General features: G+C 35.3%; 1 protein-coding gene across 1 annotated transcript; it reads right to left on the reverse strand.

Moving 5' to 3' along the window:
* Positions 1-799: 799 nt before the first annotated feature.
* plppr4b (phospholipid phosphatase related 4b) lies at positions 800-27,328 on the reverse strand. The gene is made up of 7 exons (XM_073830784.1): positions 26,990-27,328; positions 19,911-20,096; positions 10,525-10,654; positions 8,395-8,590; positions 6,081-6,138; positions 4,889-5,062; positions 800-4,043 (listed from the first exon to the last, which is right to left on the reverse strand). Exons 1-7 carry the CDS (start codon positions 27,065-27,067, stop codon positions 2,634-2,636), a joined length of 2,232 nt encoding a protein of 743 aa, XP_073686885.1. The 5' UTR covers positions 27,068-27,328; the 3' UTR covers positions 800-2,633.
* Between the last annotated feature and the right edge of the window lie 202 nt (positions 27,329-27,530).

A 27,530-nucleotide genomic window follows, 5' to 3' on the forward strand; every position in this document is an offset into this window, starting at 1 on the left:
CTGTCACTATATAATTAGGGGTCGCCTGATTATCGGCCTGGCTGATTATTGGCGCCGATATGAAGCATTTTTATGGTTATTGGTATCGTCACAAACCGATTATTCGGCCCAGATATTAAGCATTTTTATGGATATCTGTATCTGTCACTATGTATGGGGCCAATTATCGTGGCGATTTTAAGCATTTTTATGGTTATCGGTATCTGTCACAATATATAGGGTCAATTGTCAGTGCAGATATTAAGAATTTTTTTGGTTATCTTATCTGTTACTATATATAGGGCCAATTATCAGTGCCGATATTAAGGTTTTTTTCTCGGTTATCGGTATCTGTCACTATATAATTAGGGGTAACCCTATTATCAGCTTGGTCGATTATCGGTGCCGATATTAAGCATTTTTATGGTTGCTGGTGTCGGTCACAAACCAATTTGCAGATAAATTAGAATTTTTTTGTCAAAGCCCTTTCTAATCTTAATTTTGACATTTAAGTCTACTTGATCTGTAATAATTGTTATCAGCATTGAACCTGAAAAACATCGGTCGACCCCTGATTTATTAATTTATATTAGATTTGATTTACTTTTTAATAGAAAATATATTATTGTATTTATGTTTAGTTAATATTGTTGCTAAAAAATTATTAAAAAAACAAATAGAGTTTTAAATTGTATTTAGACATAAAATCATATTCAAAAATTGCATACCTCAAGTAAAGTAAATAAAAAATACCCTATTTGTGGAAAGTGCCATTACAAATGTGCAGCCAATTAATTTTTGAAGACACTCAGCAGTTTCAAATGGCAAATGTTTATTCAAACACTGATACAGCACAGTTTTTCTTCATCTACCCTGTTACTGGAGTAAAACAGAACCATGTAACGTTAGAAACAGAATAGAACTGTTTGTATTCTCAGAGGTGACGTACATGAACAAAGTCATTATTTTTCTGTCAGGTCGCCTGACATTAACACATAACATCACTGTAACAGGTTCGACTGGATTCATTCCTATCCAAACCGAACCTCACGTCACTGTGTCGTTGACAGTTAGACAGAGTGCTACAGAGTAAAACGTTCCTCGGAAAACACACACACTGCTACCAGCATGCTTAATGCATTTCTAAAATCATTAGCACACATTAACGGGTATCCGAACAATCTCTTGACATGTTAGAGATAACATATAGTGTATTCTGGTGACTTTACCTATAAAGATTGTCAACAAGTCATTTATATTCGGTATAAATGATCACATACGCAGCTGCTACACAAATGTATAATTTACAAAAAGGAAACCAAAAATAAATGTGAAATATCAAACTACCATGCACTGGCTACAGCTGTGCTGAAAGAGTTTGTGGTTTATAAGAATACAGACTTCTATAGAAATGTTTCAAAACAGAATCTTCCCTTTAAAATACCCTTTGGCACATTAATTTACAGTTTATAAAAAGTTACACAGTAAATTAACATGGAATTAAATATCACCGCTGTAGTTTTTAACAGCTAAGATGACATTAGAATTAATGAGCCACTTTTGCAAATTGCAAATCCCTTTGTGAACAGTAAAGCCATTTAAACTTTTTTAGTGTATGTGGGCTACACAAGTGTATATATAAAACATTTTATATGACTGTTTGGCCTAAAAAGCTGCAGTTCACAGTGGTATAACCACAGTTAGAAAATCAACGTGGATTGATTTGCTACTAATGCAACTAACCTTAAAACAAGACATAAATTACATAAAATCAGAACTATCTGTGTAGGAAAGAAGTTAAATTAATTCTGTTTGCAAATATACATTTGAGAAATGAGTGGAAGATTAGGTGCAATAATATGTTTTTTTTTTCTTCACAATATTAGTTTTAAATGGAAGTAATAAATCTCATAAGTATTCATTGGTATTTGTACGTAAGGTCTAGTTCTTTTTTTCTCTTTTGGATAGACACTTATATACAATATCATCGTATTTCTAAAACATTTTATGTGTCTATTAAAATGTACATTTTACGTACATATTCCTACAGATACAGTTACATACGGTATGTAAAGTATTTGTATTGCAAGTAGTAAACGTGAAGTGCATGTCATTTTATGACTATCATTTGCTACAGAGAATATTCTAAGCACTTATGGTCATAAGAAATTCCAAATGACACAGTTTTCAGAAGAGTGCACTGCACTTTTTTTTAAGTTGATATTTTTACATAACGTTCTCAGAATTGGGCAGCACCAAGTTTGAAAGTTATTTACAGAATATAAAAATAAGAGTTTCAGCTAGCATAGTTATTAGTGTATGAATAAGTGAAAGTATGACTATATGGATAATCTTTTAAGATATCTGAGATGTTAAATACTTAAATACAGTGTTTGCAGTTCAGTCTTGGCACAGTCACAGTTCCAGCTTCACAGTGTTTTACTAAAGGTAAGACCATTTCCGAAAAGTAAACAGAATTACGACCAAAACCTGGATTTGTGCTTTTCTTGCTGTCCTATAATTGGAAGTCAGTGAATCATCTCATGCATAATGAGTGACGCCATCAGAGATGTGTAAAACAGCATATGTGTCTACATAACACCCAACCTCGTCAGGTTTCTTCATTTTTTTGTTTGTGTCAAGATAATTCCTGACTACTCTTTGAAAACTGGGGTGGTGGATGTTCCTTTGTAAAAAATATTCCTCGTATTGTCTGGACTGTTTCCTCTTTCAGGAATAAGGATCCTGGTTTTTCTGCGCAAGCTTGAATCGCGATTCTCAGGACCAGATTCAGTCATTTCCATGGGAGTGACCCGGATGGTGGAAATGCTCTGGTTGGGATGGTGGTCACCACCTGCTGTAGCTACAGTAGGGACAGTTGGCACTGCGACGACTTTAGGAGCATGAGAGCCGTTCTTCTTTCTGTCCGTAGAACTATTCCCATCCCTCACAGATTCTGAGCTCTCTGAGTCTCGATTTAAGTCATTGAGCTCAAATGACTGTCTAAAGCTGCTTTGGGACTTCCACGTCCAGGAGCCACTTCCATCCGTGGAGTGCGCATGCACCAGGGGTCGGCCGTTCTCTGGATGGGCTTCCACCCGAATGATGGCTCCAGTGCTGCCTTGACCTCCAGACTCCTCTGTTAGGCTCTTGTAGCGCTGCAGCGGTGCTGTGGAGCTAGTGTAGCTGCTGCTTTCAGAACTGGGAGAGCTTCCCTGCAGGAGACCTTGCTGCTTGGACATCGCAATGACTTGCATGATGCGCGGCTGGCCATTAGAGTTAGTCCTAACCACCGGTACCTCCCCACCCTTCTCCCCAGTCCTCTCCATACTTTTAAGCCATTTGTCACGGGCGTTAATACTATTTGCCAAGCCGCCCAGGTTCTCCTGTGTCTCCTCTGGGATGTGCACCAATTGCGAGGAACCAGGCCTAGACTGGACAGATATCCGGGCACCACCAGCAATCCCGCTGGGGTTGCTTGGTAGTGTTGTACTTCCAGTGGCCATTTTAAGGTATGGGGTTCCAGGTCCCTGATGTTCACCGTTGATTCCCACAGCCGAGGGTTCAGAATTGCAGCGGACGTCCATGCTGTTTGGAGAGGACTGTCCTGCTCCGCCTTCCATGGCATGCAGGGAGTGTTTATGGTTCTCGTTCTTACTCTTCCACTGCATCAGCAGCTGCTTCGATCGACTTGAATCTATCGAGGATGTGTGGATGGTGGCATTTCGGAAGGCGGATTCATCCATGGCAGATGTGTGCACTCTGGGCAAGGTGTTGAAGGTCACCATGTTCTCCTTGTGTGGAGGACTGCGGGTGATGACCTCCAAATCTCCGCTTGGTCTTTTCAGACTGCTAAGAGATCCAGCTTTGTGGTGGTGGGTGTTGCGATGTAGGATGCCCTCGGAGCATGAAGATGAGAGGCCGTCGCTGCCACTGCAGGTCTTGGCAGGTAGGTGGTGACCTTGCTGGCAAAGGTCAGCCATAGTTCGATGATAATCCCGAACTTGAAGCTGACTTGTCTGTTTGTCCTTGCTCGGTTGGAAGTTTCCTACAGCAAACAAACCCTGTATGGACAAACACAATGTTTTATTGGTATTTCCTAACATACTTAGTAATAAGGGTTTGGGTAATACAGTTTACTTGAGTAGGACATGTTGTTGGATCAACATTCTTTTTGGTCCTGGAACAACTTTTCTGACTAGTTCAATTTTATGGTTAGGCTTAGGCCTGGACTTCAGAATGTGGAAAAAGTCCAATTCCATTTTTGGTCCTAGAAAAACGTTTCTATCAACTAGTCTGATTTTAGGGTTAGGCTTTGGGTTGGAGTTTGGAGCATGAAAAAAAATCCCTTTTTGGTCCTGGAACAACTTTTCTGTCAACTTAGTTTGATTTAAAGTTCAGGCCTAGGGCTGGAGTTTGGAGTATGAAAGAAGTCCAATTCCCTCTTTGGTCTTGGAACAAATTTTATGTCAACTAGTTCGATTTTATGGTTAGGCCTAGGGCTGGACTTTGAAGCATGAAAATAGTTCAAATCCCTTTTCTGTCAACTAGTTGGATTTTAGGGTTAAGCTTTGGACTGGAGTTTAGAGCATGAAAAAATTCCAATTCCCTTTTTGGTCCTGGAACAACTTTTCAACTAGTTTGATTTTATGGTTAGACTTAGGGTTGAATGAAATAAGTCCAAAATCCTTTTTCATTTTAGGGCAGGGTTAAAGTTTGGTTTATGACTGTTTGATGGAAAGTTCTACCAGAACCAACAAAAGTCTGAACATATCCTAGTTGGCTAAACCATGTGCCCATGTTTCATACTGTAGACATGCAAGTAAACTGCTTTACCAAGACCCTTTGTCTCATTAAATTGCTTTAAAATGCTATTGAATATATCATAAACTGATTAAATTCATCTTACTAGGTAAACAGCGATGCCCCCTCCTAGCAGGAAGCCCAGGTAAACATCAATGGCGTGGTTCTTGTGCTGAATAATACGAGTTAGGCCACATATAATAGCACAGATGATGAAGGAGAAGACCAGAAGAGGCTTCAGCAGTTTAGATGAGTCTGTCAACGTGCTGTTGAAATACATCTGCACAAGAAAAAAGATGATCAAGATCAGGTAGTGAGCCAGAACAATAACATTGCATTGAGAAAAATTCATATACACTTGTGGTAATTATAATAATCTACTAACACTTGAAAAAATTCTTCAAAAACACTTGGAACAATCTTCCAAAAAATTAATTAACCACAGGGAACATGACTCAGCTGATTTGAGTGTATCATTATCACCACACCATTAAAGCTCATTTTGCGACTTGGTAGACTCTAGAGTTGTGAGATGGTTGGTACGGTTCCCAGAGACATGAGTCACCATCCACTGATTCAAGATTATTAAGACTGTACTTAAGATGACAATGTGTAAGGTCATTTCAACAGCTTAAACTATTCTTTTATCAAGGAAATTCATAAGTGCTTTAAGCAAAAGCACTCTGAGTATATCAGCTCTTTATAAATAACAGATTCTTTGTTTTATATAATGAATGGCCTTGAACTTGAAAAATGAGCTGTATAGACTGAAAAGCACTGTAAAATTACGTTTTTCTCTGGTTTTGACATAACACGCATTAAATAACCTGCCAGAAACTAGTAAAAGTGTTTTTAGCTCTTTGTTCAAGTGGTGCATGTAAACACACACTCTTTGACCTCTAGAATACCCAATTTACAATTCTTTATCCAAATCTAAATGCCTTTACCAGAATTCTGTTAGCTTATATATTGTGCAAATAGTTCATGGCAAGAGCAGAGAAAAATGTAAAGACTCAAATTGTCGTATTCCAACCCTCGAATGGACAATTACATAAAAACACACGGCTCAAAGGGGCCAACACTCCATTTCGCTACTTTGACAAGCTCCACTAAACTGCATGAAGGCATCTGGATGTTGCTGCACAAATTACAGTGGAGAGCTGTTGTCCTTTTATCCACACATCAGGGTCAGTTTTGCACAGAAGGTGACAAGAGTGCAGCTCCATTTTTTATCTGTCTCTAACAGCACAGTGAATTGAAAGTGCCTGAATACTTTTGAATGACGGACTTTTACTCACCGAGACATACACGGCAGCAAAGGATGCCAGCGTTGCATGCTGTGACGGGAAGGATTTTCTGAAATAAATGAAAGCAATTCCGATCAGCTCTGTCATCAAAAGAGAGAAAGAATACAGCAGACGCATTTGAAATGCATCTCAACACCTCTCTTCTAGATGCATATGCTATGCTGAGTCTATATGTGATTGCTATAATATTAGGAGTGTTTTTAGTGCATTGCTATGCAGTTGCGATAAGGGTTGAGGGTGTTTTTTTTGCATTGTTTTTTGCATATACAGTGGTGTGAAAATGTGTTGGCCCCCTTAATGATTTTTTAATTTTTTGCATGTTTGTCACACTTTATTGTTTCAGATCATCAAACTAATTTAAATATTAATTTGTTAAAACATAACTGTGGTTTATCACACCTGAGTTCAGTTTCTCCAGCCACACCCAGGCCTGATTACTGCCACACCTGTTCGCTATCAAGAAATCACTTAAATAGGACCTGCCTGACAAAGTGAAGTAGACCAAAAGATCCTCAAAAGCTACACATCATGTTGAGATCCAAAGAAATTTAGGAACAAATGAGAAAGAAAGTAATTGAGATCTGTCAGTCTGGAAAAGGTTATAAAGCCATTTCTAACGCTTTGGGACTCCAGTGAGCCACAGTGAGAGCCATTATCCACAAATGGCGAAAACATGGAACAGTGGTGAACCTTCCCAGGAGTGGCCGGCCGACCAAAATTACCCCAAGAGCGCAGCGACGACTCATCCAAGAGGTCTCAAAAGACCCCACAACAACATCTAAAGAACTGCAGGCCTCTCTTGCCTCAGTTAAGGTCAGTGTTCATAACTCCACCATAAGAAAGAGAGTGGGCAAAAATGGCCTGCATGGCAGAGTTCCAAGACGAAAACCACTGCTGAGCAAAAAGAACATAAAGGCTCGTCTCAGTTTTGCCAGAACACATCTTGATGATCCCCAAGACTTTTGGAAAAATACTCTGTGGACTGACGAGACAAAAGTTGAACTTTTTTAAAGGTGTGTGTCCCATTACATCTGGCGTAAAAGTAACACAGCATTTCAGAAAAAGAACATCATACCAGCAGTAAAATATGGTGGTGGTAGTGTGATGGTCTGGGGCTGTTTTGCTGCTTTTGGACCTGGAAGACTTGCTGTGATAAATGGAACCATGAATTCTGCTGTCTACCAAAAAATCCTGAAGGACAATGTCCGGCCATCTGTTCGTGACCTCAAGCTGATGCTGACTTGGGTTCTGCAGCAGGTCAATGATCCAAAACACACCAGCAAATCTACCTCTGAATGGCTGAAGAAAAACAAAATGAAGACTTTGGAGTGGCCTAGTCAATGTCCTGTCCTGAATCCTATTGAGATGCTGTGGCATGACCTTAAAAAGGTGGTTCATGCTCTAAAACCTTCCAATGTGGCTGAATTACAATAATTCTGCCAAGATGAGTGGACCAAAATTCCTGCACAGCGCTGTAACAGACTCATTGCAAGTTATCGCAAATGCTTGATTGCAGTTGTTTCTGCTAAGGGCGGCCCAACCAGTTATTAAGTTTAGGGGGCAAACACTTTTTCACACATGGCCATGTGGGTTTGGATTTTGTTTTCCCTTCATAATAAAAAAACTTCTTTCAAGAACTGCATGTTGTGTTTACTTGTGATATCTTTGATTAATATTTACATTTGTTTGATGATCTGAAACATTAAAGTGTGACAAACATGCAAAAAAAATAAAAAAAATCAGGAAGGGGGTCAACACTTTTTCACACAACTGTACATATGTAGTGGATATCAAATTTAAGAACAACCTAGAATTTCCAAAATGCACGAGAAGACAGGTTATCAGTTCAACACAGCAGCTGGAATTGCTTGCCAGTTTTCGAATCTCTCCAAACAGAGCTGGAGTTATAAACGGGGTAAACTGTATTTGTGTCACTATACTGTATGCTCAGAAATTCATAAGCCACTACAGTACTCCATTATTTAGTGAATCTACACTAGCGGAGAGATGGTCCGCAGCCTCAGTTGCTCCCTTGAAAACCAACCTTATTAAAAAGTACATCAAAAGCTATTCCTTTAATCTACAGCCTCTATTCTTAGGCTGCACTGAGGCTTGGCTCTGATCCACGCAGGCTCTTGTGCCTGTTTCAGGAGTATCAGGAGCCCACACTTGAGTAATATTTAAAGATTTTTTTATCAACTTGTCTGTATCAGCGAGTGTTAAGATAATCTTTGATTCACATGACTGTGGCACTGTTAATCCAACAGAGATCTGGGTCTCCGTTCTCCATGAATCAGAGCCGTACCTGCCGGCGTTGATGACAGCGGTGTCAGATCCTGAGCAGATGTCCTCCAGGATGAAGAAACTTTCATCACAGGAGGTATTGAGGTGAGTGTAGTTGGGCTTGCAGACAGTCAGGAAGTAGGGGGCGGGGTAACCTGTCGACAACTGGATGATGTCGGTTATCAAAGCTGTGGCGCATAAGCCAAACACATGAACGCCTGTGAAAGGGAAAAAGACACTGAATGTGATTGTGAATGTGCACTGTTGTTTATTTAAATGATAACCAATATATTGGCCGCTATTCCATATTAATCTATGTTTTGTGTGAAAACTTTAAAAGGGAAAATATGATAAGATTTAAAAAAAGGAATGAATACTTTCATCAGCAATGAGCATTAAATTGATCAAAAGTGACAGTAAAGACATTTATAATGTTTCAAAAGATTTCTAATTTAAATAGATTCTCTTTATTGAACTTTGTTCATCAAAGAATCAAAAAATGCATCACATATTAAGCAGCAAAAATAGTTTTCACCATTGACAAGAATACAAACCATTATTATAATTAATCAGCAATAATAATTCATAATAACCGAGCACCAAATCAACATATTAGAATGATTTCTGAAGGATCATGTGACACTGAAGACTGGAGTAATGATGCTGAAAATTCAGCTTTGCATCAAAGGAATTAATTACTTTTTAAAACATATCAAAATAGCCAGTTTATTAACCGCTTAATAAAAAAAGGATAATTGTGACTTTTTATCTTTTTTTGCAATTGTGAGTTTAAATCTCACAATTCATACTTTTTTTCTTAATTGTGAGTTATAAATTTATAAAGTCTTGTAACAATAGTAAGATATAAACTTGCAATTGAATTCCCCCTAAGTACTGGACTTTATAACTCGCAATTGCGAGTCTTAAAATTCGGAGAAAAAAAGTCAGAATTCAAAGATACAAAATGCAGAATTTTGCGAATTTATATCACGCAATTCTAAGAAAAGAATTCTGAATTCCAAGTTTGTATCTCACAATTCTGAGAAAAAAGTCAGAATTCCGAGTTTGTATCACAAAATCATAAGAAAAAATGTCAGTATTGCAAGTTTATATTTCACAATTCTGGGGGAAAAAATTCTGAATTGTGAGTTTATATCTTACAATTCTGAGAAAAAAATTCTGAATTCCAAGTTTGTATCAAACGATTCTAAGAAAAAAAAAAAAGAATTTGCTAGTTTGTATCATGCAATTCTGGGGGGAAAAAGGCAGAATTCTGAGTTTGTATCACAAAATTCTGAGAAAAAAAGTCAGAATTTCGAGTTTGTGTCAAGCAATTTTGACAAAAAAAGTCAAAATTATGAGTTTGTATCAAGCAATTCTGAGAAAGTCAGAATTCCGAGTTTATATCTCACAATTCTGAGAAAAAAGTCAGAATTCTGAGTTTGTATTACGCAATTCTTAAAAGTCAGAATTCCGAGTTTGTATCAAGCAATTTTGAGAAAAAAAGTCAGAATTCCGAGTTTGTATCAAGCAATTTTGACAAAAAAGTCAGAATTCCGAGTTTGCATAAAGCAATTCTGAGAAAAAAAGTCAGAATTCTGAGCTTGTATCATGCAATTTGGGAAAAAGTCAGAATTCCGAGTCTGTATTACGCAATTCTTAAAAGTCAGAATTCCAAGTTTGTATCAAGCAATTTTGAAAAAAAGTCAGAATTCCGAGATTGTATCAAGCAATTCTGGGAAAAAGTCAGAATTCCGAGTCTGTATTATGCAATTCTTAGAAAAAAAGTCAAAATTTGCCAGTTTGTATCACACAATTCTGAGAAAAAAAAATCTGAATTGAGTTTATATCGTGCAATTCTGGGAAAGAATTTTGAATTGCTAGTTTATATCTCCCAGTTCTAAGAATTTTTCCTAATTTGTATTACGCAATTCTGAGAAAAAAAGTTAGAATTCCAAGTTTGTATTCACGCAATTCTGAGAAAGAATTCTGAATTGCGAGTTTATATAACAAAATCCTGAGAAAAAAAAATTAGAATTCTGAGTTTGTATCAAACAAAAGTCATTATACATTCCTTGCGGGCCTTAGGTAACAGAATCAAGGAGAATAATAAGGAGTGAATGAAAGATACAGTACAAGAAATGTGACCTACCCACAAACCTGACACCTCGCCGGACGAAAGAGTTAAAGTTGCAGCCGGCGGCGTTGATATCAGCCTCAGCTCCTCCTCTGCACTGAGCTCGGGACAGACAGCAGAACAGAATCCCCTCTCCGATCATGATCTGTGGACATGCAACACACCAGGTCAGAGGTGGAAGTGGATCAAATGTTCAGTATATCTCTCCTCTCAGATTGCGCTCAACAGTCTCATTCTAACTCTTCAGGAGGTTCTTTTTACAGTGACACTGAACACAGAAGCTGTGAAGTGAAGCTACAGATGCCTTTAAACAGAAGCGCCGTAATGTCCTTGTCTACTTGTAAATGCACAGTTTTGATGAGCCATAATGTAATCAGCTCTCACTTGGGCTGAGAGAGCGGTCGTTTTGATCATCGCACATTTATGTATTAATGCCCATCTTAAGCAGGGCTGTCAGTGTGCATCAAAGACACATCCATCCTTAATCTGCTCCAGATCTGTCCTCGGCTTTTCACCTCCTCGTCTTCTGAAAATCACGCACCCACTGACTTCTGCACAAACATCAGGGCTGTGAAGTGCTGCTTTCATGGAGATGAATCATTTCAGCTCAGATGGTCACAAGCTTTGTAAAACCTTGTTTGAGTCTTTGGTTCCTTCACTCCAAACCTTATGTAACCTCTTAACCACATTGTAGGACAATGGCACGGTTAGGTCTGGACGTTTTTATTTAAAATATATGTGAATAGTTTATATATGAACTCATTCCTTCCAAAATAATAGTATTATTAATATAATATATTATAAATTAGATTAAATTGAATTACTATATATATTTATTGATATAATTAAGTTATGTATTTGTATATTTTCTATATAACACACATATATATACATAAACAATTAAAATATAATTGCTATATAAAATATTTAATACTAATAATTTAATTACTATATATGTTTATTAATGTCTATTATAATTTAAAGTTGTGTACATTTTATACATATACATATATATATATATATATATATATATATATATATATTAGTGGTGGGCATAGATTAATTTTTTTAATCTAGATTAATCTAGATTAAATCTTGAAATTAATCTAGATTAATCTAGATTAAAATGGCTAATTTGAATTCTGCTGAAGGCATTCAGAATATGTGTGCTACCCAAATAATGACTAAAAGTAAGTCTTTGAGAACGGGTTTCTCAAGCCAGGTGGCGCATTAGACCAGGCGCTCATCTCCTGTTTCCAAAATGCATTACAAACTGCTTGACAATTGCATTTACAACACAATTAACTATACAAACTTGTGTAACCAAGTACTTCTGCGCAAAAGGCTGTACGACGTGCGCGTTCCAGTAAAATATACAAGCGCGCGGGTATGGATAGCGTATCTGCGTTCATCTTCCAATAAACTGCGTTGCTTTTAGAAGCGTCAATTCAGTTGTTGCATATAGTTTAATGTCTTTATTTCGGGATTATCAAAGTAAATTATAACTCAAACTTGAGATTTTACTGGGACACAGCAGATTTTCACTGGGGCACGTGCCCCAGTAAAAAGGGTATAGCAATGCACGCACCTGCCCTGAAGCGTCTTCATAGCTGCATCCATGTCTGCGCGTCTCATTTGTGGTCATTTCACAGAAGTTGAAGACTTGTTCTCGCCCCCTACAGTGCAATTCAACTAGATATACGTCATCCGCGCTAAAATATCAAAGTGAAAGTCATCATATCTTGCGTAGTTTAGACCCAGCTCCCAACCCAACTTTGAGAATAGATTAACGGCGATATTTTTTTTATCGCGCGATATGAGTCTCACGTTAACGCAGCACGTTAACGCCGATAACGGCCCACCTCTAATATATATATATATATATATATAATTAATAATTTAATATAGTAAGTTAAATTCATGAATAAATTAATATTAAATATTATTATATTATATTATTATTATATTAAATAAACATTTATAATTAGCTATATATATATATATATATATATATATATATATACACACAAATAAAATATAATTACTATATTAAATATTTAATATAAATATTTTAATTACTATAATATATATATATATATATAATTATATAATTAATTTATTATTAAAATATGTATAAATTAATATAAAATAATTAAAATATAAATAATATAATTACTATATGACATTTAATATAAATCATATTATTGCTATATATATATATATATATATATATATATACATACAATTCTAAATTATATTAAAGTGAATTACTATATATATTTATTAATATAATTTAGATTTTATGTTAAAATAATTAATACTTTAAGTTCATGAATAAATAATATATATAATATATTATATTATGTTACATTATAACTATATTGCTATATTAAATAAAACAATCAAATTATTATATTAAATAATTTCGTATGCAATGTTTATTATTAATAAATAATTTTATTACTATAATTAATATATGTAAATATAAAATATATATATATATATATATATATATATATATATATATATATTGATATATAATTATTTTGTTATTTTGGTGTAAGTGTATATTTTTTCAGGTCTTATGCATATATCTAATTTTATTTTTTAAATATATTTTAAAATAAAATGTACCTTTTTTATACATTTTATTTATAAATGAATTACTTTCAATTATATTGAAATATATATATATTGAAATATATATATATATATATATATATATATATATATATATATATATATATATATATATATATAATTATGACTTGTGCGTTCAGTGTGCTGCAAGTGAAATGTCTGGTTACATGAGACTAGCTTTGCACTGACTACTCTTTTATTTTTTCCCTTAGGTCCATATAGACCATACAGACTCAACAGCCGGCAATCTTCTCTTCTATATTGCGTAGCTCGCCAGGTGAGGAGTTTAAATCCCAGTGGGATCATAGCAGTGATATCAGCTGTGCTCTACGCACTGGCCTGGTGGGGGAGGTGCTAAGGATACGATCTAAACATTGGCAAGACCATGTGCCACACCATGACCTGAATCAGATCCCAGGAAGCCCGCAGATCCCACCATCCCATCCCATCTGATCAGCTCAGGCTCTCAGACACTCACATTGTGTCATGACACCTGGAGGAACCACAGGACGTCTCAGTGCCTGCAGTCACTTCCTGCCTGATGCTAAATCTGGCCTATGTAGGTAAACAGATTGTAGCCCAAAAATGGGCTAAAGAAAGGATGGAGTGGGTCATTACCTGACGGCCAAAATGAGCTTTTAGACACACTCTGCTCTGCATTTTTATGCAGCTGAACATGTTAGGATAAGATGCAAACGTGGTCAGAGCTCTTGGTGCCTGCAACTCAAACTAAATTATTTAATTACCTAAAATAGCTAGCATGGAGGTCACATGTTGCAGAGAAAAGTACGCTGGGTGTCTTTGTAATGCTAGTCATTTTAGTTGCTCAATCAGAATCAGTGCTTATTGTTTCTCTTTCCTGTGGGATTGAAAAAACAGTTTTTGTCCTGAAAAAAAAAAAACAACTCCATTTACTTTACACGTCTCCGCTGTACTTTCAGAAGAGAACATCACAAACTGCTCAGATTGCAAAGTCTGCAAAAGATTTCAATATGAACTTCTCTCAAGACCAGATCATCTATCCGTACTTACAGTGGTGGCCAATATTATTAGAACACTAGTATTTTCACCAGCTCAAAAATGGTTTTAAGTCAGTTATTTCTATCTTTTGCTGTAGTGTGTCAGTAGGAAATATCAGTTTACATTTACAAACATTCATTTTGCCATTAATTGTAATAATCCAGTAAGATTTTCGTTTGCAAGGAGCCTGAAAAAAGCCAGTGCTCCACACAGAGATCTGATCTCTCATTATCCAGTCTGAGAAACAGAACAAACACAGACTAAATCCAGAAGAACTGTGGCAACGTCTCCAATATGCTTCAAGAGGCCTACCTGAAAAGCTACAGTACTGTTAAAGTTTTAGGCAGTTGTGTATAAAAATGCTGTAAAATGAAGATGCTGTCAAAAATAAGTCATAAATAGATTTTAGTTATCACTTAACTAAATTAAATCAATATTTGGTGTGACCATCCCTTGCGATTCCAGCAGCTTTTGCCCTAGGTGCACTTGTGCATAGTTTTACAGGTAACAGGTTTCTTGAAGCATCTTGGAGACGTTGCCACAGTTCTTCTAGATTTAGTCTCTCTCAGTTTGTTCTGTTTCTTCATATCTTTCCAGACAGACTGGATGATGATGAGATCACATCTTTGTGTGGAGCACTGACTGTTGTCAGACTCTTTGTGCAAACTAAAATCTCACTGGATTATTACTATTAATGGCAAAATGAATGTTTGGAAATGTAAACCGATATTACGTAAAAGAAATAACTGACTTAAAGCCATTTTAAGCTTGTGAAAATAGTGTTCTAATAATTTTGGTCAACACTGTGTTTTATAGATCTATCGTAAGTAAAATGTAAGACTTAAATTCAAATTGAAGACCTTTTTGAGACCAATTAAAGACAATTTAAGGTATAAATTAAAGGGAACATGATACATAAATGTGTTATCTAAATGTAAATGTCTAAGGAGAACACAAGTTGTATTAGCAGAAGTTTGAAAATACTTCCAAACCAATCTCAATTACTTTTTAATTTTCCAAAAGAAGCATATATAGAGAAGCTATAGAGATCATGTTTAAGTGATCATGTTTCTGCAATTTTGTCTTGTTTTTCAGTGTATATGTCAAAAAAGTCTTAATCCAAGATTGCAAAAATGACACGATAAAGTCTTGCTTTTTGAGAAATGTATCGAAATGAAGTGAATTTTTTTATTTTAAAAAGTTCAAATAAACAGATATTAGGTTTTGTTTTAAAGAATTAGTTATTTACTCACTCCCATGTCATCCAGGATGTTCATGTCTTGCTTTCTTCAGTCAAAAAAGAAATGAAAGGGTTAGTTCACCCAAAAATGAAAATCAGCCCATTATTTACTCACCCAAAAGCCATTCAAGGTGTATATGACTTTCTTCTTTCAGTCAAATCTGATCGGAGTTAAAAAATTAAAAAATGTCCTGGCTCTTTCAAGCTTTATCATGGCAATAGGCAGGTGTTTATTTTCAGCAGATCAAAACAAGTCCAACAAAGCGCATCCATCCATAATAAAAAAGTGCCTCACACAGCTCTATGAATAAAGGCCTCCTGTGGCGAATCGATCCATTTTTGTCAGAAAAATATCCATATTTAAAATGTAATGATCACTTTAATCTAGTTTGTGCTCACTGTACACGGAAGCAGCTCTGGCAGGTTTACGTTGATTCGCTACAGGAGGCCTTTATTCACCCCTGGAGCAATGTGAGGCACTTTTTATTAGGAATGGATGCACTTTATTGGACTTGTTTTAACCTGTTGAAGAGAAACACCCCCCTATTCCAATGATAATTTTTTTTATATAACTCCGACTGGATTTGTCTCAAAGAAGGAAGTCATATACGCCTAGGATGGCTTGAGGGTGAGTAAATAATGGTCTAATTTTCGTTTTTGGGTGAGCCCTTTAAGGTTTTTGAGGAAAACATTCCAGGATTTCTTTCCATATAGTGGACTTCATTTGTGTCCAACAGGTTGAAGGTCAAAATTTCAGTTTTAGGTCAGCTTCAAAGGGCTCTACACGATCCCAGCCAAGGAATAAGGGTCTTATCTAGCAAAACAATCAGTAATTTTCTACATTTCAACCACAAATGCTTGTCGTGCACTAGCTCGACTCACTAGCGCGCATTACGTAATCATGTTGGAAAGGTAACGCATGGTTAGTTTTTCGACTGTGTATTTGCTTGAAAAAGGTAGGGTAGGGCCGAAAACTCATTTCATTTTCTCCTCCAACTTAAAAAACATCCAACATCGTTGTTTGACCTTTTTTTTTTGTAAAAGGCGTTTGACTTTCTTTGCACGTTCACTTTGTTAACACTGGGTCGGTACTTCCATCTGTTGAAGTTGATCTAGTGCAAGATAAGCATTTGTGGTTAAAATGTACATAAATTAATTAATTTTTTTTTAGAAAATGACAAATCGTTTTTGCTAGATAAGACCCTTTTTCCTCAGCTTGGATTGTGTAGAGCCCTTTGAAGCTGCATTGAAACAGCATTTTGGACCTTTAACTCACTGATCCCCATTGAAGTCCACTATATGGAGAAAAATCCTGAATTTTTTTCTTAAAAACCTTAATTTCTTTGCCAAATTAAGAAAAAGAAAGAAAGACATGAACACCTTGGATGACATAGAGTGAGTAGATTCTCATTTTACTTCAATGTAAGCTATTTAAGACTGTAAATTGTGGATGGGCAAATTTAGAGAGCCACTTGGAACCACTTCCGAAAAAGTCATTCTGACATAAAGTTGATACTTTAATAAAACATAAACCTCCTACGCGATTAAAGAGCAATAATACTAATACAATTTCCTTCTAGTTATATTTAAGTGCTATTTTACTGAAGACTTCATTTATTACTTTTGATTTGCTAATATGAAATATCCAATCTAATATAACCGTTTCTTTGCCTAAAGATAAAATTTGAGTGCTCATCTTGTGATAACTAAAAAAGAATAAAATTAAATCCAATGACATGCTTGATAAATGTTTACGACCTTAATATAAAAATGCCTGCGGCGTGTTTAGAAAATTTTCCAAGTGTAAAAATCTTCTTCAGAGCAGAGTAACTATCATCTACAAATAAGTGCAGAGAATCAGAGACGAAAACCACAACCAACTCATTACCGCCAAGTGCCCATTAACGTTTGCGAAACCATTTAACCATCCTGTCATTTCTGAGAAAACAGCGTAATTTGCCCTAAGAACTCAACGTGAATTTGAGTGTGAAATAATCTGACTTTCCATACGAGTGAACAACTACACTATCATAAATCCACAGTAAAGCCTGCACTAAAGATGCCAGTTAACCGGAGGAAACCTTGCTAGGTAGAAGAAGCGAAAATCAAATTCAGTGTGTCATTAGGGCATCCTCAGAGGGCCTGGCAGCGTTGCGATGCACCGAAGGTGTCATAAAGTTGAGGAGAGAAAGATGCTATCTGACAGCTCATTGCTCATGGAGTAGTGTGAGGAAGATCTCTTTGGGTATTTGAGCTATTCATGCATGAACTTTCTTTTCTGTAGTGTTTCAGACGAGGCCAGTTGGTGTGTGTCAGCTGTGATAATAGACCACAGGCTAACTGTATAAATTTCCTGCATTCACATAGTCAGTCCTGGAACAGCATTCCTGTCATTAGGTTTTTAGTTTTTGACCCATTTAAGCTCAAGTAAAATACATACATTATCAGTCAAAAGTTTTTGAACAGTACGATTTTTTGTTTTTTTAAAGCAGTCTCTTTTCCTCACCAAGTGTGCATTTATTTGATCCAAAGTACAGCAAAAACATCTTCTATTTGAATATATTTTAAAATGTAATCTATTCCTGTGATCAAATAGAAATTTTCAGCATCATTACTCCAGTCTTCAGTGTCGCATGATCCTTCAGAAATCAGATCAATTTTCAAATGGCAAGTTACAAATTACTTAAGAAAGCTGGCAGCATCATAATGTTATTTTTACACAGAGATTGGTAGGTCTCTAAGTATAATCTGTTGATTCACAAAGTATTAAAGATACCTTAATGCCCTTTTAGATATTGGGTCTTAACAAACTTTCCTTTTGGCCTCTTCATTTTTAAGGCCCTATATGGTTCGGTTCTAGAGATAGTGAAATATAAATGGCTCCTGGCTCCAGGAGTAAATCATTAAAATGTACACATTTCAAAAGGTGAAAAACCAAATGTGAGTCAGCTTGAAAAAATATGATGAGGAATGTCTGAAGAACAAATCATTAAAACTAGAAATGTATCTCATTTCTTTCTATCAAGACAACTGCATTGAACATAAAGCCATAAAGATTCCTTTACCAAAGTTCCAAAGTTCAAAACTTGAAAAGTGCTGTTTCCCAATTTTTGAATGGTCACCATTGGCACATAATGCAACAAGGATTGCTAAAGTCAGCTGATTTTACTAATAGAACTACCAATCTCTGTGTAAAAATAAGATAATGATGCTGCCATCTTCCTGAAGTCATTTTTACCCCCCTGTAACTTGACTCTAAATCTAAAGTGAAAATTGCCTTTTGGACCTCCCTCTACAAAATACTGGATTACTGAGTAAATATTCATCCTTGACATTTAATATTTTGGCTGTCACCACTATAATTGTCTATCTTTCCTCAGAAAAAAATATTAGAAAAAATCTTGAGTATATTTTTTCAGGATTTTTTGATGAATAGAAAGATCCAAAGCATTTATCTTAAATTTAAAAAAAGGTTTTTGTAATTAATAGTTTTATTTAGCAAGGATGCTTTATATTGATCAAAAGTGATGATAAAGACATTTATAATATTGCAAGAGTTCTATTTCAGACTTTCTATTCATCAAAGAAACCTGAAAAAAATTCCCAGTTGTTTTCAACATAATAATAATAATAATAAATATTTTTTGAGCAGCAAATCAGAATATTAGAATGATTTCTGAAGCATCATGTGACTGGAGTAATGATGCTAAAAATTCAGCTTTGAAATCACAGAAATAAATTACATGTTAAAATATATTCAAATAAAAAACATATTTTAAATAGTAAAAATATTCCAAAATATTACATTTTGTTCTGTACTTTGGATCAAATAAATGCAGGCTAGGTGAGCAGAACTTTAAAAACATTAAAAATCTTACTGTTCAAAAACTTTTGACTGGTAGTGTACATTCCTGCTTGGGGACTTTATATTATTTTGACAATGTTATATTATTCTCTGTCTGTGTGAATGTTTGTTGGCTAGAATAAGATGCAGAGGGGACCAGACTCTATGCTGACAGCCAAAACTCTGGCACTGCAGAACTTTTTGCTGTAGTTATTTGATAGGAATATTGCTCCAGGTACTCTTCCAGCTTGGGTGAATCACAAAGTGCCTAATCATGACATATTTTCACCTACAGTATATGCAGGTAACATTAGCAAGAGGCCAATGGTTTGTTTCCTATCTACTATACAGCATCTAAAAGCAGAAATATATCTTGCAGTACACTCTTACAAATAAAGGTGCTTTAAAAGGTTCTTCACAGCGATGCCATAAAAGAACTTTTTTTGGTTCCTCAAAGAACCATCTATTTACCTTTTTAAAATCTGAAGAACCTTTTTTCGCCACAAAGAACCTTTTGTGAAACAGAAAGGTTCTTCAGATGTTAACGGTTCTTTATGGAACCATTTAGACAAAGAGGGTTCTTCTATGGCATCGTGAAGCACCTTATTTTTAAGCGTGGATGTGTACATGTGTGTAGCTCTAAATGCTTAGACTGACCGTAATAGCAGGAGCTGCGAAAGCGAGGCTGAGAAGCATGAGGAAGGGAACGACCTCCTGCGTGGGTTCGATATAAGGCAGACTCAGACTGCGGTCATGACAGCTGAAACCCCAGCGGACTGGTTTGAAAATGTCCGTCCACTCCAGAAAATACACGCTGACCATAGATGACACTAGGAGAGGAAGCTGTTTCGAGAAAAAAACAAAAACAAAAAAAATCACATAACTCTTCAGGAAACATTGTCAAAGAAATACATTGTCCACATAACGGGTCCCAATGGAAATGTACATACAGTCAGCCGGTCATAATCGTAAAATATACAGAGACAAGGCAGTACCTACAAAATAAATAAAATACTTGGTATAAGAAAGCCATATAATGAGCTTTAGGAGGTAATACCTGAAGGCCTGTGAGCTAGTAATACAAAACCAATGGTGATAGATTCACAGAATTGCAGAAAGCTATAGATGGACTCACACTCAAGCAAGAGAAAGCTCTCTTTATATTATAAAACTCATATACAGTGGTGAAAAGAGTTATTTGAATTGAGCTGGAGGTGAACTGGTGTGCCTTAAAGGGACAGTTAATCAAAAAAATCTCAATTCTGTCGAAGATTACTGACCCTCATGTCATTCCAAACCTGTAAGACTTTCGTTCATATTCACAACACAAATTAAGATATTTTTGATGAAATCCGAGAGCTTTCTGACCTTAGAGAGCAACACAACTGACACGTTCAAGGCCTAGAAAGGTAGTAAGGACATCATTAAAATAGTCCATGTGACATCAGTGGTTCAACTGTAATGTTATGAAGCTACAAGAATACATTTTGTGCACAAAGAAAGCAAAAATAATGACTTTATCCTAAAGCATGTTCATGAGAGATGTGTTGCGGTCAATGCAGGGTCACAAAGCTCGGATTGCATTAAAAATATCTTGATTTGTGTTCAGATGATGAACAAAGGTCTTTTGGAGGTCGAGTTTGAAACAACATGAGGGTGAGTAATTATAACAGAATTTTCATTTTTGAGTGAACTATCCATTTAAGATGATTAAAATGTTCATTACACTACGATAAAAAAGGTTCAAATATGTAGAAATATCAGTCAAACCAATTATCAGCTAAATTATCTCTACACTGAAAATTCTGAAGTTCTAAATAAAGTCTGTTATTCGTTCTGACAGATTGTTTTGTCAAATTTATCATTGTAAGACGTTAATTAAGAGCTTTCTGCAGACATTTTTTGCCGTAGAGTGATTGGGTCAGTTTGCGGGCATTTGATATGCAGATGAATGCAGCAAGCAGCCGCCATTCTGTGCTGATTCTGCAGAGTTGCGCTGTGGCCGACTGATACCACTGACCCATATTTTCTTCTAAAGTGCTGGCACTTGGGACAAACGGTGGAGATTTACAAAGCAGCCGACCAAGAGACGTTATGAAACCCAACAAAGGCCTATTTGCTTTGACGGCAGATTTGAAGTTTTGCACACATATCGGATGGTTGTTGTAAATAATTCTGTTCGAAAGATTCTTTCTGAACATTTTCCTGTGCCTTTATAAAGAAGCAGTGGTCCCATGGTACATTGATGGTATAAGATGGTACTACACTAAAGAAAATGTAGTGTAGAAACCATTTTCACTCAAAAGTTGCTAGTAAATTTCACAAATGTGACCCTGGACTACAAGCGTCTTTTTTTTTTAAATTGAGATATGTACATCATCTGAAAGCACAGTAAATAAGTTTTCCATTGTTGTAGGACAATATTTGGCTGAGAATCTGAAACTGAAGTTGCAAAAAAATCGTCTTTAAAGTTATGCAAATGAAGTTCATAGCCATGCATATTACTAATCAAAAATGAAGTTTTGATATATTTATAGTAGGAAATTTACCAAATATCTTCATGGAACTTAATCTTTACTTAATGTCCTGTGTTTTCTTAATGATTTTTGGCATAAAAGAAAAATCGATAATTTTGACCCATACAATGTATTTTTGGCTATTGCTACAAATATACCTGTGTTACTTTTGTGGTCTAGGTTCACAAATAATTACAAAGAATCAGCATTGAATTAAATGTGAAATTCTATATAATAGAATTACTGAAACAGTATTTTCTTGTAAAGCCTACTCCAGTCAGTTTTGCTTTATTTGTGGAATATTGAAGGTGATTTGATCGTCCAGTTTAATTGAATACAAGAAATTAATCAAATTTAAAAAAAAAAAATTATGACAGAACATCCATTTTCAGTCAGAAATGCATGACGTTACAGAAGTAAAATAGATTGTGAATGCAATTTCATGTTAACTTCAAGATTATCCCCAATGAAAAGAAGAGGCGACACTGAGGTCTTAATAATTGATGCCTATAAATGGGAAGGATAGCATTTCTTAGTGGCTATTTTCAGATCTAAGTGGGACAGGCACCATCCCAGCAGGTGCAGATGGTGTCCGGATGGTAAAGGACCCGTTACGATAAGAGCATTACTCCTTGTGAGGAGACATGGAGGTTTCTTTGACCTGATGAAACTTGTGATACCTTGTGAAGCACTAAATCAAGTCGTTTTTGCTTAGCACATGCCTCATATCTTTTTATAGGAGTCCATTTTCAAAATTAAAATGTCTTGATAATTTACTCACCTCCATGTCATCCAAGATGTTCATGTCTTTCTTTCTTCACTCGCAAAGACATTAAGGTTTTTGACGAAAGCATTCCAGGATTTTTCTTCATATAGTGGACTTCAGTGGTGGCCAATGATTTGAAGGCCCAAAAGGAGTTTCAAAGGGCTCTACACAATTCCAGCCAAGAAATAAGTGTCTTATCTAGTGAAACGATTGGCCATTTTCTTAAAACAATAAAAATATATACAGTCAAGCCCGAAATTATTCATACCCCTGGCAAATTCTTACTTTTATTCAACCAGCAAGTTTTTTCTGACCGTAAATGACACAGGCTTCTCCCAAAAGATAATAAGATGATGTACAAGAAGCATCATTGTGGAAAAAAAATCTTTTATTTACATTTGAATAAAAAGTGGCTTGTCCAAAATTATTCATACCCTTCTCAATAATCAATAGAAAAGCCTTTTTTGGCTATTACAGCAATCAAACGCTTCCTATAATTGCTGACCAGCTTTTTGCATTGCTCCACTGGTATTTTTGCCGATTCATCTTTAGCGATGAGCTCCAACTCTTTCACTTTGGAGGGTCTCCTTGCCATCACCCTGATCTTTAGCTCCCTCCACAGATTCTCAATTGGATTTAAGTCAGGATTTGAGGCAGTTAGCTCCTTTGTCTTAGCCATGAATATCCACAAACCAACAGCAGAAAGCTTCTGTTTTTCACCTGTTGAGTTGATTAAAACAGCTGTTCCCAATGAATCAGGGTAATTAGACTGCTTTAGAACAGCTTGGACTCTTCGGAATGGTATAGAACTTTGGATTTTCCCATAGACTGTGACAGTTTGCAAAGGGTATGAATAATTTTGGACATGCCACTTTTTGTTCAAATGTAAATAAAAGCCGAGAAATATTTTTTCCACAATGATGCCTCTTGTACATTGTCTATTATATTTTGGGAAAAGTCTGTCATTTCCAGTCAAAAAAAAAAAAACTTGCCGGTTGAATAAAAGTAATTTTAAGCCAGAATTTGCCAGGGGTATGAATAATTTCGGGTTTGACTGTATACTTTTTAACCACAAATGCTTGTTTTGCACCAGTCAGACTTCGCACCTTACGCAATGATGTTACAAACGTCAGACATGATGTAGGCGGAAGTACCAACTCAGTGACTACAAAGCAAACGTCCAAAGAAAGTCAAAGGCCCTTTACAATTAAAGGTAAAACGATGTCGGATGATTTTTAAATTGGAGGAGAAAATGAGATTAAGCTTTTCGCCCTACCCTACCTTTTCGAACCGGAGTATAAAGATGAAGAACTAACTATACTTTTCCAACATTAGGGTGACCATACGTCCTCTTTTACCCGGACATGTCCTCCTTTTTGGCTATAAAATTATGTCCGGGGGGATTTTGTAAAATATCATAAAATGTCCGGGTTTTTTACCTCATTTCACTGACCGTCATTAATTCAACACTTTAAATGCAGCCACTGCCCACCGGCATTATTCTGAGGTACCTGTCTGATGACGTGAAAGACCCAGTTGTCAAAACAAAACAAACAAGGAGCTGCGCTGCAAGAGCTGTGTGTCACTAACATGCCGAAACGCAAATGTAGTTTCACAGACGAATTGCAAAAAAATACCCGATGTTCATTCGTGGTCGTGATAAATGGGAAGCATTGTGCACCATCTGCACCTATGCTGCCCTCCAAAGGCAAAGTGCAGTAACTACACCAACACTGAAACAGAGAAAAATGCCTTTAAAGTTTTTAGGCCAGCTAGTCAAACATGTTGACACTCTTGTTTCTCTGAAACACTCTCGTTTCTTTGGGACAAAATTGATCAGGAGACTTTGCCACAAGACAAAACAATTTTCATAAAGTGCATTTTAAGCCTCAATTTTGACCAAATGCGTAGTTACTGCACTTTGCCTTTGGAGGGCAGTATGTGCATCCTGGGGAGGGTGTCCTCTTTTTGGATTCTCAGAATATGGTCACCCTATCCAACATGATTGTGCATTACGTGAAGTCCAGCCAGTGCAAGACAAGCATTAGCTTTTGTGGTTAAAAAGTATACAACTTTCAACTCATTGATCCCCATTGAAGTTCACTATATGGAGAATAATCCATTTTTTCCCCCCATAAAAACCTTAATTTCTTTGCGACTGAAGACAGAAAGACATAATCATCTTGGATGTCATGGGGAGTAAATTATCAGAAGAAGAAAATCTTGGATGACATAGAGGTAAAAGAGTAAATTATCTTTTTACTTCCAATCGTTTTGCTAAATCCCCATTGAAGTCCGCCGTATGGAGAAAAATCCTGATTTTTTTTCCTCAAATAACTTAATCTGTTTGCGACTGAAGAAAGAAAGACATAATCATCTTGGATGTCATGGGGAGTAAATTATCAGGAAATTTTTATTTTAGAAGTTAACTTCTCCTTTAAAACTCTCAAATATGGTAACCCTGATCTCCTAGACCTTCATCTTTTGGTATTTGACAGAGAATTGAGCAAAGCTTACTGAAAAACAGCAAATGGAGGAATGAATAAATGAATGTAAATGTCCAATTCAGCACAGGCCTGCATAATGTATGACTGCATGCTTAGATCTTCCTCCTAAGTACTAGATCACGTGTGTCGGTGTATGCATGTGCATATTAAAGCTGCGCTGCCTCAATTCTTTATGTCACACTGACCTACATATATTCCACTAACCCCATCATGATGCATGGAGAGCAGATCAGCACCTCCTGGGGCGAACATCTAAGAAGGAGAGTTGACAGAAGCACAGCATCCCAGTGCTGACGTCACTCTTTGCCAATTCGTACATATCAAACTGATGATATTGCACAAGGGAAATTTGAGATGCTGTCCACTGAAGTGAACAATGCTCAGTAATGAGTGCAACATAAAAGCAATAAACATGAATATGAAAAATGTGTTTTTAATTTATTATTTTAATTAGATGTTAATAATAAAAAAAACTGCTGCTTGCACTCTGTGCTTATCGAATGCAATGAAAAGGAAACATTAAGTTTCATGTTTCGTCTGTGACTTTAAAAGAGCCATAAACTGTCAAAAGTTCAGATAAATTATAACCAGCTATAATTATTATTTTTGTAATTAATAAAATTGTGTGTAAAGATAGATTTAAATCAATTTCAATTAATATTTTGATTTGTTCTACTTTGTCAATAAATAATTAATACAAATGTTATAATAAAAATACTATATATACAGTATATATATATATATATATATATATATACACACACACACACACACACACACATATATATATTACAAATTTATTTTAAATTAATTCGTTTCATTTCGATTTTTTAGTAAAATAATTAAATGATTAAAATTAATAATAAAAATTGATATATGTATATATTAGATTAATTGTATTTAATTTTAATTAAAATATGATTTTCATTTAATTTTATTTACCCAGTACTTAAAAAAAAAAAAAAAAAAAAATATATATATATATATATATATATATATATATATACAATAACAATAATACAATAGTATATATATATATATATATATATATATATATATATATATATATATAATATATATATATATATATAATTTATTAGATATATTATATTTTTATAAATTTTTATATTTAATTTTATTTAATTTATTAAAATATGTTTCATTAAATTTGTATTGTATCTACTTTGCACTTTAAATAATTAATATATATATATATATATATATATATATATATATATATATATATATATATATATACACATTACATTTTATTATTTATTCTTAAATATATATCATTTTATTTTTACTTTGTATTTTATCAATGGGCTACTTAATTAAATATTTAAAACTATTATATTAAAAATAATACAACATGTTATATATATACCTACACATTTTTATTTATTTTTTTGTAAGAAAAAATAAATATTTTATTTTCATTTATTTTACATTCTACTATACTTGGTAAACACCAGATACTTTCGTGGCCAAAAAAATACTTTTGTGGCAAATAAATTTTATTAAGCTGATTTTTTTTTTTTTTTTTAATTGAGTGGAAATTTTTGTTCTCCACTGAATTAAATGGAGACTTTTTCTTATGACTACAGTATGAACTCTCATTACATTCTCTCAGCAGTGGTCTTTCTTTTTTCAGTTTCATGTCTCTTTAGAAATTCATCAGAGCATCTGAGATCAAGTTGATACTTTGAAACCTCAATCAAGGAGAACTCCATCAAGTCTCACGAGCTCTGAAAGAGCATCCTATGAGCAATACAACCCCCTTAGGTTCAGTTTATTATCACCATAGTCAAATGTGTAAATGTCAGCTATGATTCTAACATTTAAAGATCTATCCTGAGCATTAAAATGGATTTGCCATCTCATTCAGATCTCGTAAGTTGTCACCTGTCAAATCAAACGTGCAAATGTAAACAGACGGTCTCTTACCTCCACGAAATAAAAGCATGGCAGCAGTGTCACGCTTTCTTTTATCATCTTCTCTTTCAGTCTTTCTCTCGCAGACATATTTCTCTTCTTTAAATAAACGCCAGTAACCTGTTGTGTCCTAAGCGTCCACCTTCATCCAGCAAAACAAGCCGTCTAGATCAGCTGCTGCTTGCTCCATTGAGATGCATGATGCACACAGAATCAAACGACACGTACGATCTACACCATTCACCATTTACACGCGGTGTTTGTATTGCAATTGAATACGATTTCAATTGAATATACAGACAGAGAAGAAAATATAGCCGGCAAGATGACATCAGATTTTTCAGATGAGGGTCTCGCGTCCTGACGCGCATGCGCACAAGCTGCGCATTCCTCCAGTCATTCGCATTATTATTAATAATGTCACGAACGTACACGGTAACAGTTGAATGTGTTCTTGTAGAATACAGGAGCACTGAAGGAGTATTTGTAGTCTACATATGCACAAGGATAACATAGTTATCAACTCTTTTCACATGAATTGTAACATGAAAAT

This window comes from Garra rufa, chromosome 24 (genome assembly GCF_049309525.1).
Source record: "Garra rufa chromosome 24, GarRuf1.0, whole genome shotgun sequence".
Classification (NCBI taxonomy): Eukaryota; Metazoa; Chordata; class Actinopteri; order Cypriniformes; family Cyprinidae; genus Garra; species Garra rufa.